The following is a 14,850-nucleotide window of genomic DNA, read 5'->3' as shown; positions in this document are numbered from 1 at the left end:
AAGCTCCAACGCTGTGAGCAGGCTGGGAGAAGCCAGAGACCATCTGAATAGGATGGTGGGTTTTCCATGGCAGGCTTAGATTTCCAAAAAAGATTTGACAGAGGCTCATAAAGCAATTAAGCTGTCACAGGATGAGAAGGAGGATCTTCACGTGGATTAATAATTGATTAAAAGACAGGAAACAAAGAATAGGAATAATGGCCCTGGGTGATTAGTAACTAGGTTACTGGTGGAGCTCCAGTGGAACTGGTGGAACCTGCATTGTTTGTTATTGTGGGGCATGGAAAGGATGTGAATGCTGATGTGACAAAATGTGCTGTTGATACAAAAGAGGTAAGAATAGTGCAAATAAAAGCTGTCTGTGAAGCACTGCAGAGGTATCCACAGTGCTGAGTGACAGGACAATAAAATGAGAGAGGGAATTCAGTGTCAATGAGTGCAAAATAATATACATGGTGAAAAGCAACTGTAACTATGTGTGTAGAATCACGGGCTCTAATTACCTTCCATCAGTCAGGAAAAGTATCCTGAGTATCCTGAGTAGCTCCTCTGAACACTTCAGCTCCAGGTCAGAATGACAAATGGAACTTCAGGAATTAGGAAAGGAGTGGGGAACAAACCAATATCACTATGCCAGTCCATAAATCCCAGTGTGGCCACATCTCATTTGCAATATTTTATCTCAAAAAAGATAATACAGAAGTAAAGAGATACAGAAAGGGGTGAATGTGAAAGTGAATCAGATATGTGAAACAAGGAGCAGGTGCTGAGGAGGAAAGGGCTTTCCTAGTGTGGAAAAGGCACAGCGGGGTACAAGAGGTGTCTGTGGAGTGCAAGGGCTGGGGCTGGTGAATTGGGAGGGTTTTATCCTGTTCTTAGACAGGAGCTGCTCCCTCGAAACATCGGGCTGGCAATGGCTCTGTGGAACAAAAGGGGATTCTTTTCCTCACACAGTGCAATAAACTCGGGTATATAGGCTCAGTTTTAAGCCAGCTGGGGTTTTTGTTGATACTGATCTGTCTAGTTTAGGCCTGACAAGTCCACAAACATGAAATATTCTTTTTGTAATCCTTAGTTCACCCTAATAACTAGTTTGGAGATGGAGAGGGGTTTGGTTGGGGTTTTGTTTAAAGCCTGGTTCCCCGTTGCAGTGTTAGTGTTGTTTATTGTGCAGATTCACCCCTGACCGTGGCATTCTTCATTGCTATTGAAAGTTAATGGGGGAAAAATTGCATTCCAAACATTTGAACCCCTAGTAGCCATGGCTGAACTTAGTTGATCTCTGGTGATCGGTTCAATTTAGTTACGATTTTTAGCCATTAGGCTGGGGCTGAATGATGGTGATTTGGTTGAGGCCAAATGTCTGCAGAAAATTGGCTGTTTGATAAGAGCCCTGTTATCAGAGGGGGATACTTTCTCATTTACATTTAGATGAGTATTGATTATTTATTTACTCAGAGAAGTGAGATTCGTTCCCAATCTTATCTCTCTCGTCTCTGCTTGTCAGCAGAAAGAGAGAGAGAGCTCCTGACAACAGCCCAAGATAACAGCACTTTGTAGTGGAGATAAAAGTTGGAATGGGCCTTTTTCTAGTCTTGACTGAAAGGATAAGTTTTAAAAATTAGAACTGATGGGTCGTGCTTTCAAAAGCCCTTTCTGAAGGCTTTGCAGCTTAAATGGCAACAGAATTGGTTTGTTGGTATGCGGGTGGCCATTCCCTCCTGTAAGGGAGACACTTAATTTGATTATGTGGTGGGATTCTTCCCGGCACCTTTGTGTGTGCACAGGGAAGCTGTGGGTGTTGGCAGCTGCTTCCTTGGTTTTAATTCCTGGTAAACATTCCTCTCTTTAAAGGAGTATCTTGAAATAGCCAAGCACGGTGGGTATCTGTGGATAGAATCTGTGGTGTGAGTGGTTAAACAGGGAGCACTGGGAGCTGCCATCAGTGGGAGAGCTTGGCTTGGATCCCTGGCCAGGACCATCCGTGCTAAGATTTTAAAGGTTTATTTTGCAACTGCATAGAGCATTTGCATGAGATTACAGAAATCCGTAAAATCCAGCTTTGGTATTGCCACTTGAAATTTTGTTGAAATTCACAGAGCAGGATTCCAGTAGGAGACCATTAAATTATCCAGTGTTCCTACTACAGTGATATCCTTTGAACCTGTGAGAGAAGCCTGGTAGTAAAACTCCTCCACAGAGTCAGCCTAACATTCTTCATCTGTTGGGAAGCAGGGGTCATGTAAATGTGGACAGATATTTAAAGCATTATTGAAGAGTAGATACTCTCTTAAAATCCATTTACACTTTTCTTATTAATTTCTTAGTATTTTCTGTTTTCAAAGAGTTATCCAGAAGGCAGGTTGACCTGTTTCCTCTCCAGAGCTCTAGTTCCCTGCTTTATTAGCAGAGTTAACACAGGTTTGACACAAACTGGATAAAATAATTTACCTGATCACGGAATTCTCAAACTGCTCCAGATAAAAATCATCCTTTGCCGCTGGCAGGGTGATTTGGAGGGTGTGATCCCTGTTGGCTCTCCACAGGGTTCAGCAGCATGAGGAGTGTTGCTGACATAGGTGATGTTGTTCTTTGGAGTGGATCCAGCTGCTGGAATCAGATCCACACAGAGGGATGGTGAGCCCCTGCCATGCTCCTGGGTTTAACCTTGTCGTCGTGTGTGTGGGAGCCTGGGGTGGTTTGAAGGCTTTGATGTCTGTCCTTTGCCTCATCTCACTGTCTGGGAAGCACCAGGCGAGTTCATCTCTCCATGCTGGAGGTACCCTGGGCTGGCACTCAGCCATTAGTTCCAAGACAGGGGAATTTCACTCCTTGCTCTGCTCTGATTTGAGGTGGTTTTGGGGTGGGAGCAGGACAGAGGCTGTGGTGGAGCTGGGGAGCTGGGGCACAGCGAAGGCACTGGTGTCAGCAGGTGCCACCCTGGGCACTGCTCTGGAGCTCCAGTGGCAGCAAGAGCTCTGTCTGTGGTGGGAGTGCCCAGAGCAGGAGTTTGGTACCTGGTACCAACAGCACCAATATCCAGATGGCAACCAGCAGTTCCCTCAGATGGGGCTTGGGAATCTCTGGAAGATGCTTGTGGCGAATGGACAAAGCCAGCAGGTTTTGCTGTCACTGATCCTGTTCTTAAACCTACACTGGTTTTTAAATCCAAATTGATTTACTGCTTTGAGATTTGTTTCAATTCAGTATATTTTGCTTCTGCCTAACAAGCCAGGCCTCTGTTTATTTAATTTATTTTAAATTGTTAATCACATTTCCAGTAGCTGGGAGAGGAGCAGCAATGGTGCTGGGTCTGTTTGCCTTTCTTTGTGCTGCACTGAGACGTCTCCACTGCTTCTCAAGTGCAGTTTGTGCTGCAGATGCTTCGACAGCTCCACGTGCCAGCACTGGTTGTGCTGGGCAGGGTGGGTTTCCTCCTGTGTCCTGCAAAAAACCTGGCACCATGTCTGCTCTGAGTGTCACTGGGAATAAGGGGGCTCCGTAACGTTCTGCTTGGGGAGGAAACACGCCTGGGCCGAGCAGCTTCACGTGGCTTTGGGGAGATGGAATGAGAAACCATAATTGAAATTCTGCTGTAGTAAATTTAAAATTAATTGGCTAACAAATTCCATTCCTTAGGCATGCCATCCGAGGCTGAAAGACTTAATTTTTTTATATGTTTTAAATATTTCATCATATATGCTCATAATTCAAAGTCAGGAAACAGTCGGAAATATTTTAAGTCCTGATAAAGGGGGAATAGATTTCGTTATTTCAGTTCTATGTTTTTTGTTACATTAAGACCTCGTTAAAGGTGCTTTGCGTTACTTAAGATTTTTCAGGTATCTGTGTAGCATTATTTTGCCAGGTTATACTGAAATCACACAGCTGAGAACTTGGTGTGCACTTCATGTTTGAGGTGTGAGCAGGAGTGGAGTCACCCCATACTGTTGGAGGGTGGGAGCACAGCCCCCACCAGCTCCTGCCCTTGGGAGGGGCTTTCCTTCTTCCAGGGTCCCCCATGGAGCTCTGTGCGCTTGGGTCTCCCCCTGCCCTGACCACTGCCAGGATGGCAGGGCCGGAGCTGACTCGTGGGGTTCACCTGGAATTGTATCAGGTTCCACACCATCCTCCACCTTCTGACAGGGCCCTTTCCTTTGGCAAAGAGCTTTGAGACATCAACACCCACCTGCTCTGCTCCTGGGCTGCAAATAACCTCGTGTTAGTTGAACGTGCTAAGCCATCACTTTGTTAGAAAACGGATGATTTTACAAGTTACTTTATGTTTCAGGTCCTCAGTATCGGCTGGAGAAGCAGAGTGAACCTAATGTCCCAGTAGATTTAGACTGTACCTTGGAGAGCCAGAGCACTTTGGAATTCTGCCTTGTCCGGGAGAACAGTATGTTTCCCATTTTCACTTTTGCTCTTGTAAACTGCTTAAACTCACTTCAGTTATGTATTTTGGAACACAAGCTGTACTGTCTGGGCAAGTACATTTTGACGAGACTCTCTGTCCCGAGGCACTTTCTGTGGTGCCAAAACAATATTCCAGAGGGAAATGATGGATTTCATACCTCTAGTAAATAGTCTGCATCCTGTTTATCACTTCATGATTAATCTTTCCCTGTTAAACTCTGCTCTGTAAAGTTATGACCAACCCTGAAAAACACGAAATATGAACCTGTCTGTGTTGCAGACGCTGCTCAGTGAGTCGAGGGGTTGGTCTGCAGTGTGTTGTGCCAGGTCAATGTGGCTGTCAGAGGCACTGGGGTTTTCTAATAAAATTTAAAGAAATTAGCCATGCAGAAGTAACTAGAGCAGTTTGATGATTTTTAAAGTGTCAGACAAATAATCTTCTCTCCAGCTGTGCTCAAATATTTTTATTCTATTACTGTTTTAATGTTCTAATATTATTTCCTTATTTATTTCTTTTCATGAAATGACATGAAACTTTAAAAAAAAAGACACCTAACATTGATTTGTGTTTGTTTCCATAGCATTTTGGTTCATTCTTCATTCTTTACAACAGTCACACTTTCGGTTTTGGGGCTCTTTTGTTCCATTTTGTGTAAAAATGTTGATTGTACTAATGAGTAAAACCAGTCACATCCCTGCTCTCAGCCAAGCCCACGCTGCACACAGCCAGAGTAAGAGCCTGTTTCGAGTCGTAGAAGAGGTTTTTCTTTCTGTGCAAAGATTAGACCTTTCCACTGATGCTTTTTGGCCATGGCAACTGTATTTTATCTCCAAATGGCAGCAGAGCCTCCCCAAAGCACCTCCTAATTCCAGCAGGGAGTAGCAGCCCCTGCTCTGTTCATGGAATAGCAGAGGTGAGACACAGCACCACGAGCTCCCCAGACCTGCAGCACTGCTGGGGCTCAGATTAACACTCTTGGGTTTGGCCGCTGCTCTCTGTAGGGTGGGACTTGCTCCCAAAATATTCCTGGTGCTCCTGGTTCATTTCTTCATAAAAATGGTTCTAAGAAACTGCAGGAGAGACCTTGGCAGGAGGGAGCAGAGGGGCTGTGCCCACGGCAGGAGGGAGCAGGGAGGCTGTGCTGAGGAAATGGAGCAGTTCTGACCTCGCTAATCGAGTTGTGCTCTTCCACAAGCCAGAATTCCCCGACGTCTGCATCCCACCTATTACTTTTGTATTGATTTTTAATCTATGAAACGATGCACACTAGTCATACTTCCATAGGCTTTGCATGTGATTTAAAATAACATTTTTTTTAACCAAGGCTCTGTAATTAAAAGAATATTGTATATACTTCATTTTTAACGTATTTTCATCATCTGTGGAGGAATCCAGGCTGTGGCCCATAGCTGTATCTTCTGCAAGTCTTTGCTCTCATGAGTGACTTGGGTTCAGGTTGTACTGTTACTTTAACAGTAAATCTGTCTTAAGTTTGTAAGTTCTGTAGCAGGAGGCAGTGGGTCTGCTCTGCTCGAGCAGCAAATACTCCAGGAGAGCCTCAGGGGCCTTGGCTCAAAATAATTGTCAATAAATGTAGCGTTGAGGGGACACCTTTCCCTTTCCCCAAAGTCCTTGTGCTACATCACTCCCCTCCCCTCCCAGGCCAGGGGACACCAAAGCAAGCCCTGCTTCTCTGCAGAGCAGCATGTGGAGAGGTGTGGGATGGACCCCCGAGGCTGCCAGGTCAAAATTCCCTCAATTGGTGAACTCTCCTGCCCTCATTAAGCAAATTGATGGTGCCCATCTAAGAGCATAATGTGGAGCCCATCTAGGATGGGGATTCCCATGACAGAGAACACCCTGGGCTGGACCCCAAGGACTCCCTGGGCTCACTGAGCTCCTGGTGCTTCTCCAGCCACCATCCTTCCCATCTGCAGTGGCATCACTGCGTGGGTGGTGGCTTTTGGTCCCAGTCATGGGTGTTGTGTTCATCAACCATGCCTGGCACCTGGGAGAGCAAAGGCAGAACTGACACTTTGACTCTGGAGTTCAGGAGCAAGTCCCAGCTTTGGTTTGCTCAAGGCTGACAGGAATCTAGGCAAAATAATAAACACTTTGGTGAATTCTGCCTCTTTTCTGAGTGCTTTCTGAATTGATCCCAAACATGAATAAGGAACACAGGAGAAATGTTATGTTTGTCGTTTCTGCCCCCAAAATGGGTGAATTTAAAGTGATCTTGCACTGTCCCTGCTCAGGGATTTGTGTTGACCCTGCACACAGAGGGGCTCAAGGGCAATACAGTGTGTGAGATCAGTCACAATCCCTGGCTCCCCCCTGCACAGCCAGAGAGTGCTTTTTGGGGTGCTTAGGAGGTATCTTTTGGTGTGACATTAGAATAGAAATATTGACAGTTTTGCACTATTAATAAAATAATGGCTTGACAATCCTATCATCAAACTGAAATATTCACTTTGTGCATTCTGTCTTGATTTGAAATACTTTTAGCTTCAATATGCCAGTCAGGAAAAGCTCTGTTGTAACACCTATTGCTTGTAAATGTGCTCTTCATAGTCTCGTAGTCATTTTTAAATATATATATGGATGATGCCAAGCATCTGCTGGGAGAAGAGCTGCCATGTTCCTTTGGGCAGCAGAAAGTTTATATTTCAGGGTATTAAATGAAACAAAGAACTTTCCATTATTAAGAAATATGTATGGAGAAATCCCCTTTCCATCCAGCATTTCCTAATAGCATTCAAGCTAATAAACTGCTTCCAGTGTGCAGAACTTTTAACTCGAACAAAGATTTATCTTTAAACTGAAAGCTGCACTTTGTAATGTGAAATGCCTTTATGTGTGGTAGCAAACCGTTCATGGCTAATTTAGTTTTATTCTTGCCATCTTACTTCTGGAAAGTTCCTCTTTCTCATTTTATCATTAGATAGTAATTAGTATTCAAGGGAAATTGGTCTTAATATATTAAAATTGGTTTAGTGCCTTTAGACCTATAGCAAAGCCACTGTCTTATTGGAAAATGTAATTGGGGACTCTGTGTATGTAATTAATTGTATTGCAATTAAGAACTTTCATTAAGCAATATTCTAGTACATTAAAGTAATAAGGGACATTTTTGCAGTGCAGTTAACTTTGTATTTTGTTGTTTTATCGAGGAAATACAGGTTCACTTGCTCTTGAATAGTCTGCATATGGCATTTCAATATTCTGGTATTCCTAATGAGTCATTTTTATCTGTCCTCTGGTGCTGGCAGGGGTCCCTGTTGGAGGAGGCTCCTGGTTTAGCTGAGTCCCCATCGGAGGAGGCTCTTGTTTAGCTTCCGCCTTATTTCAGGCTCGTGGTTCTGGTGCTGTTGTCCCGTTGCTGTTTGTCTCATTTGAAAGTCAGGAGTTTCAATGAGGGGATTGGCCCGAGGGACCAGTTTAACTCCGTGTGTCACAGTGTCCCTCTGGGTCTGTGTCCTGCCATCCTCAGGCACAGGATCTGTGTGATGGGGCAGTTCCTGGCTGCTCTCCCAAGAGCAGCAACTTAGAAATCCTGTGAAGCTGAATCTGTTCACAAAGTTCATGAAACAGAGATGGCCAAGGTTACAGACACAGGGCAGATCTGAGAGGCTTCCAGGACAGAATCCTGCCCCAGGGCTGCAGCACTGGCAGGTGCTCACAAGTTTAGTTACAGCCACGTTTTTTTTCCTGGATGTGACCTGGCAGGCTGCAAATTTTCTTTCTAATACTTTTATTTTGGGTAAGTGAAATCTGAGAAGCCTCAGCATCATCAGAGCTGTGTAACATTGTCCCATGGTATCCCCCCTGTGCCGTAATCCCGGGTGGATGGCCAGGCTGGGGCAGTTCAGAGCCGGGGGGGGGTCGGGGGCACAGGGACAGTGGTACCCTCAGGGTGTCCTGCGGGTCCTGATCCTGTGGGGTGTCCTAAGCACATTCCACAGGAGGTGTGGGAGGTCGGTCGGCGTGTTGCCACTTTCTGTGATATTTCTGCATTTCTGGTCTCTGCTGATTCAGTTTGGCTGTGGGTGCTGACGCTCCCTCACAGGTAACTCTGTGTTTAACACCCTCCTGCAGCACTGCCCATCACCAGCCAGAGCCCTGTCACTGAGTTGGCAGAGGCAGCACGTGGCACCTCACTCTCACTGGGAACCCCTGTGCATCTGGGAGCAGGGCTTTGTTAGGGACAGCACTAAGGACCTCCCTGTGTGAGGCCCAGGGCTCCTGTCCCCCCACCTGCAGTGACCCCTTGTCACTGTGGGTCCTTCCGTGCCCCACTGTGTTCCCATCTGTCCCAGGTGTCCCCACGTGTCCTGCTGCAGCTCACACCCCAGCAGTGTGTCATGGCCACACACTGTGGGGACAGGGCTGCAGGGGCATGTCCCTGCTTTCCATCGGGGAGGAGGGTCCCAGCTGGCACCCAGAAGCAGGGCTGCCGTGCCACTGCCACCCTCCTGCCTCACTTTCAGGCACTGCCATGCCACAGTCTTTCAAGAGGCTTTTAAGTGCACCAAAAAGTTTGACATATCTCAGTGTATCTTTGGAGTAGTGCAGCATGAGGGTTTGACATGATACATTATGATAATCCATAGTATAGAGACATTAACACAGGGGTCTGTGACAAAATGCATTGTAATGTCTTGGAAGGAGCCATTACAATTTATCTTGTCATTCTGGAGCATGGAGTGGTTGCAGTGTTAAGATGGCTCTGCATAAATTCACATGGAGACTGTTTCATTTGATTTTTGGAATCCTTTCAAGTCGAATGGCACAGCCCAATTTGTAGTTTAACCCCTCAGTGTCCCACTTCCCCAAAGAAGTGGGGAGGGCAACACTTGGAAAGCTCTGCTGAACATCTTTGGCACAGGAATCTCCTGCTTTATGTTCTCAATGTGGATTTTGAGTCCTTTAACAGCAGATCCTCACCTTGCTTTGGTGTAGACAGGAAAGATGTTTATGGTAAGCAGCGGTGTTATGGAATTAGCAGGGAGACAGGGAATGCAGCAGAAGTGCTCCCTGCTCACAGGGGCTTCCCTTCTCCCACCTGCACTTGTCCTGGTGGTGCCACAACCCCGACAGCCCCCCGTGCTCAGCAAACAGCGTGTCCTTCAGCAGCTCTCAGTGTCCCCATCCAAAGGGATCCTGCTCCTGCATCCGTCTGGGTCGGAGACACATGCCAGGGTTTTCCTCCCCAGACCCATGGCCTTTCCTGGCAAACCATCCCTTTGTCACTGGAACCCAAACATGGAAACCCACTGTGGCTTCCCTGCGATCCCTGGACAGATGGGAATGTACATCCCAGCGGGAAAGGTCGGCATGGGGAGCATTAGTGTTGAGACTGCTCCAATGGTGCAAGTCTCAATCAAAATTAATGCTGAAAAATCTGACAAGTTGGTACCTGCCTTCCTGGAGCTTTAAGATCTGTACTAAAATTCCATCATCTCATCTTCCCGTTATTAAAATTTCAGCAAAATATAAAGTTTTCATTAATCTCCTGCAGCAAATTTAGTTCTCTGAACTGGCAGTTGGTTCAGCTTTTAGGACTACATTAGCCAGGATATTAAACAAAACGTGTCATTCCTCAGGATCTCCTGTAAGAAGCTAAATCAGTTTTCAAGCATATTTATGCCACTTTATCTACCAGCATCTGAACGATCATTTCGAGCTGAGGTGCTTTATTAGCAGCTGGCATCGAAATTACTCCGCGCACAATTATAAATCGCATTATAGTAATGTTGGAATTGGTGTTAATCCAACGTCATAAAAGGTAAAAAATCTTTAAAGTGCGTTATATTTTTTCTGTAATTGGCATTTTGGTTTAATGAGTTGTTACCTTTTATAAAGGCAGTACCTGCAGTGGTGATGAGAATACTCATCAGTAAATAAAGGGAGGCTTTGCATCAGCGTGCCCGAGGTGCTGCTGGCACCACAGCACAGGGGGTGCTGGACCATGGGAGATCTGTGCCAGAGCAGGCATCGAGGGTGGCACCTCTGGGCACAGGCCCCTCCCCGGGCTCCTTCCTGGTGACAGGCTGTGTGTGCCCAGCAGGGTCCCCCCAGGATCCCTGTGGTCCAGGGCTGCCTCCTGCCCGCTGGGAACCTGCTGCTGGGACATTGGGCTGCTCCTCATGTGGCCACAGATGTCCATCATCAGGTCCTTAGTGCCTCAGTGACTTTGTTCTGGGATGCAGGGTGGAATTTCCACCTCCCAGAGACACAAAGCTGAGCATGTAGTTCTCCCTCCCCCAGCCCTGTGCGGCCGTGCCGGCTGCGCGTGAGCCGGTGCCAAACCTGCCCTTCACTGCTCTTGGCTTGTTCTGCAGGTTCCAGAGGAGAAGAGGTCTCGGAGGAGGACCCCCAGATCGATATTGCCACAGTGCAGGACATGCTCAGCAGCCACCATTACAAGTCCTTCAAAGTCAGCATGATCCATCGGCTGCGGTTCACCACGGACGTGCAGTTAGGTAAATCCATCCCTGCCGGAATGCCGGGGAGAACGGAGCAGCTCAGGCCTTTGGCCATCTCTGACAGCTGCCTGTCCACCTCAGGCTGTTTTAAAGCAGTCACTATCACCTTGGTCCATTTTCTTGTGGAGCATTTGAAAGTGTTTCTAGCATTTCAGTGGTTAAAAAAATTCCTTTCAGTTGAAAATTCTTCAGTATTTTTATTACCCCCAATCAGTTGCACATGTTGCCTCTGAACGAAGGCCATTATTTAATGACCTCATATCTTTTTTTCAATCTAGGCTTCCTAATGGAAAGCTTCTTGCCAACTGTTTTATTATTTTTAAATGAGGCTTTGCAAAATTAAGAATTATTGGGTTTTTCCTTTTCTGAGACTGAAAGATTTTAACAACCAAGTGGAATCTGAGGTGGAACAAAATAAAACGAGCATTCTCTAAGGTTTTATATTGTCCCTATTGGCTTGCTGAATGCTTTTGAAAACCCAGAGGCCAAGGGCTGACAGAATCCTGAATTATAAAAGCCCCATTACTGTTTTAAAATGATTGAATGGCTTTTTATCTTTGTGTTTAAATTGTGAAAATTTGATTAATGATGCATTGGTAGGTGACCTGTGACATTCCTGCAAATACCTTCCATAAAGAAATGATTCAGCAGTAAAATATTAAGTGCCATAATGTTTACAAAATACATTTATTCTGTAGAGTTCAGCAGAATTGTTAAATTTAAACTATACCAATTCCTGTATTATTGTCAGTACAGTCCCTTCATTCTTCCATCCTGAAGCACATGGAAGAGTACATGTCTGTAAAATTCCCCCAGAAGAGGCTTTTTTGGTTTATTTTGAGCTGTCTAGTTAAGGCAGGATTTATCTGCTGGTGCTGGAGCAGGGCAGTGCTGGGCATGTTCGCTGCATTCGAGCAAACTCTCGGGGTGTGATAGTTTGCTTCCAGTGAAGTTTGACTCACTGTATCTGGGAAGTGTCAGAAATGAGAGCTTGAAAAGGTCATGACAGATCACTAAAGATAAATGGTTAAGGCAGAAGAGCTGTTAAATGAAACAAATGGCTTAACTTGTGCAGCAGTGGAGGAGCTGACCCTGCCCAGTGCTGTAAGGACCATAAAATTTCCCTTTTATAACAATCTGTGAACTTGTATGGGTTTGATGGCAGTGCACTGACAATGGGGGTTTTATAATCTAATTATTTTTCAAAAATCAAAGAAAACCCCAGTGGGTGTTCAAAGCTTGGACAAATGTAGAGAATCAAAACCTTTCGATAAAGTCGAAGTCAGTGTATGTTGCTGAGGTTTTTCCTGAATTTTTTAAAGGTATTAAAAGAGAAACACTGGTAAAAAAAAGCACCAAGGGGCTGTTTGGGTTCGGGCTGCTGCTGAGTGTTACATGTTACCTATGAGTGACAGACTGCTCCTTCCACCCTGAATGGAAAAAATGGGGGCTAATTTTTTGTTTTTGCTCAGAGTAACTGTTCTGGGAGCTGTTCTCTGGCAGTTTGATGATGGCCAGTTGCACAGACTTTTCTCTGTAGCATTTTTGTGCCATCAGCCATAGCAAAGTGACAATGTTTCTTCAGGACCCTGAGAATCCCAAGTCATTCCTTTGCTCCTTGTTGGCTGTGGAAGAGCAGATCGGCCAAGGGACCGTGGGTGCACTGGAAACACCCATGTGGATTTGGGGCAAGTGCTCCAAAAAACCCCATGGAAGGTTGATTATATGTGACAGAACCCAGAAATGGTGGAGAAGACCCTCAGTGTAGCCCCTCACCCCTCCCTACACTGTGCATAGCTCTGTAGTAAAAACCAGTCTGTGGATGACCATGGGAGGAATGCCCAGCCCTCGAGTGAGAGTTTTATTGCAGTTTAAGGTCTGGGGTTTGTGTTTCAGCCCATATCACAGGGCAGTGCACACACAGCAGCACTCTCAGCAGTTTTACAAAGGCTCTATCATGTTATGGAGGAATAAGACACATTTGCTTGTGTATCACATTAGCAGAACTAACAGGAGCATATTGTCTGGGAAAACGGTTGCTGGCAAGTATTTCAGAAAAGGGGGGGGCTCTTGCAGACCCCAACAAAGGAAGCAAGAACAGAACAGTGTTACTGGACACATCGATGACATTTCTTTTGATAAAATGAATGAATTAAAAAAATAGTAGGAGCAGCATTTTTACTCGGGTTTTGAGTATGACTGATTTGTGCTGTGAGACAGAGGCTGCAGAAGCCTCAGACACAATGCTGTTTTGATTTTAGGTTTCAACACATCCAGATTGTGAGAACAATAACAAAAAAAAGACAACATTCTTTGTCAATGTGCTCTCCGGATGTGGGTGAGCTTGAGCCAGCGATGTCGAGATACAGAAATAATGGATGAAGTATACAGCGACAATTTGCAGATAAAAATAATAGAAGTTAGAGTGTATTTTACATGATAAAAAAAGATGAAAGAGGAGGAAGTCTGTTCCATCTGAGATGGTTACAAAATGGTGAAGTAGCCTCTGCTGAAAAGATTGATGCAATGGGGAGTGACCTTGGCTTGGAGCAGGAGCTGGTGATGTATGTATGAGCATCTCGCTGCTAAATGGACCCAGATTTGTAGCACTAATATACATGGAAGCCCAGAACCAAACTCAGGATGGCAATAAATCAACAGCCACTTTGGGTGTCATTTCTGGTTTATATTCCACTATTGTTCTATCACTTTAATTCATGTCACTATCATCTGTTCATCTGGAACAGTTTTATATAATTTTCCAGTGGAGCTACCTGACAAATCCTATCAAATTAACAAGGTGCATTAACAGTATTGACTGAGTGTGAATTCTGAAGTTGCAGGACCAAACAGTGAAATTTTTTTGAGGATATTTTCAGGGGTGATGCTCTCAGAGGAAGGGATGGGAAACAGTCCTAACACACAAAGAATTTGCACCTTTATTTTTAGAACTTCCCTTGACTTTTTTTCAGTGAGAAAATAAGACTTTCTACCATCAACTTCCATATTTTCCTTAAACTACAGCAAATGCCATTTGGAATAATTAACCATTACAGTAAAATACCAATGCTGATTTTAAATAATCTGTCCAAAATTAAATCACAAACCAAAATGGGCTCCAGATACAGCCTCAGCCTGCTCAAATTAGTGAGTTCCAGCAGTCTGGGTGTTAATTGGGCTCTTGATACAATATTAATTGAAATGTGAACTCTCTGATGTGACGTATGTTTAATGACAAAGCACATTCCTGGATTAATGGGGTGTTACTGTAACCCACTGCAGTCACAGGGTGAGTGAGGATGACCTGGTGTTGGGGCAGGGGCTGCAGTGAGACCCCCACAGGTACCTGCCCCACGCAGTCCTGTGCTTTGGCTTTGGAGTTGCACAGAATACAAACCAGCCGTGGTTTGTAAGTTCAGCCATGACCAGGCCTTAGGAAACACCCAGTTAATTTTGGAGGGCTTGGGAGCATTGTGTGTGCATTACATCCTACTTTTTTGTCACATCTCTCAGAAGTTTCTTCATCAGCTTCTTTAGGTTTCTTGTGCTTCAAACAAGCCAAATGGGATGTCTTTGAAAGTGTCAGAGCCAGAACCCTCAGGAAGGAGAAGATTCTCTGCTGTTTTTCCAGAGATGAAAGAGTTAAATGATATTTAAATGCTTTTTTCCTGTTTTGCTTCCTTTTCTTCATGAGCTTCACCTGTAGCTCAGGACTGAAGACACCTCCTTGTTTTTAACGCTCTGCACACCTTGTAAAGAGCTCCCTGCCAAGTTTGTTCAGGTGTGTCAGCAGCTCCTGGACTGGTTCCAGCAGGACACTCCTTGCCCTCTGCCTGCCCTGACAGTACTGGTGTGGCCCCACCTGGAGTTCTGGGGGAGTTTTGGTCACCACAATATAAAAAAGACTCTAAGCTATTAGAGAGCATCCAAAGGAGGACCATGAGGATG

General features: G+C 45.2%; 1 protein-coding gene across 5 annotated transcripts in view; it reads left to right on the top strand.

Moving 5' to 3' along the window:
- The window catches only part of MAPKAP1 (mitogen-activated protein kinase associated protein 1), an 88,711-nt gene that overhangs the window by 59,833 nt on the left and 14,028 nt on the right, over positions 1 to 14,850 (top strand). For all 5 annotated transcript variants that reach the window (XM_017810337.1, XM_017810336.1, XM_017810338.1 and 2 more), the window contains 2 exons: positions 4,292 to 4,399; positions 10,759 to 10,899. In XM_017810337.1, the coding sequence (XP_017665826.1) occupies positions 4,292 to 4,399; positions 10,759 to 10,899 (249 nt within the window). The remainder of the gene's footprint in view (positions 1 to 4,291; positions 4,400 to 10,758; positions 10,900 to 14,850) is intronic.

This window comes from Lepidothrix coronata, unplaced genomic scaffold (assembly GCF_001604755.1).
Source record: "Lepidothrix coronata isolate B3197 unplaced genomic scaffold, Lepidothrix_coronata-1.0 Scaffold28, whole genome shotgun sequence".
In the NCBI taxonomy this organism is placed as follows: Eukaryota; Metazoa; Chordata; class Aves; order Passeriformes; family Pipridae; genus Lepidothrix; species Lepidothrix coronata.
Note: the sequence above shows the minus strand (reverse complement) of the source record. Positions and strands in the feature narration are given on the sequence as shown.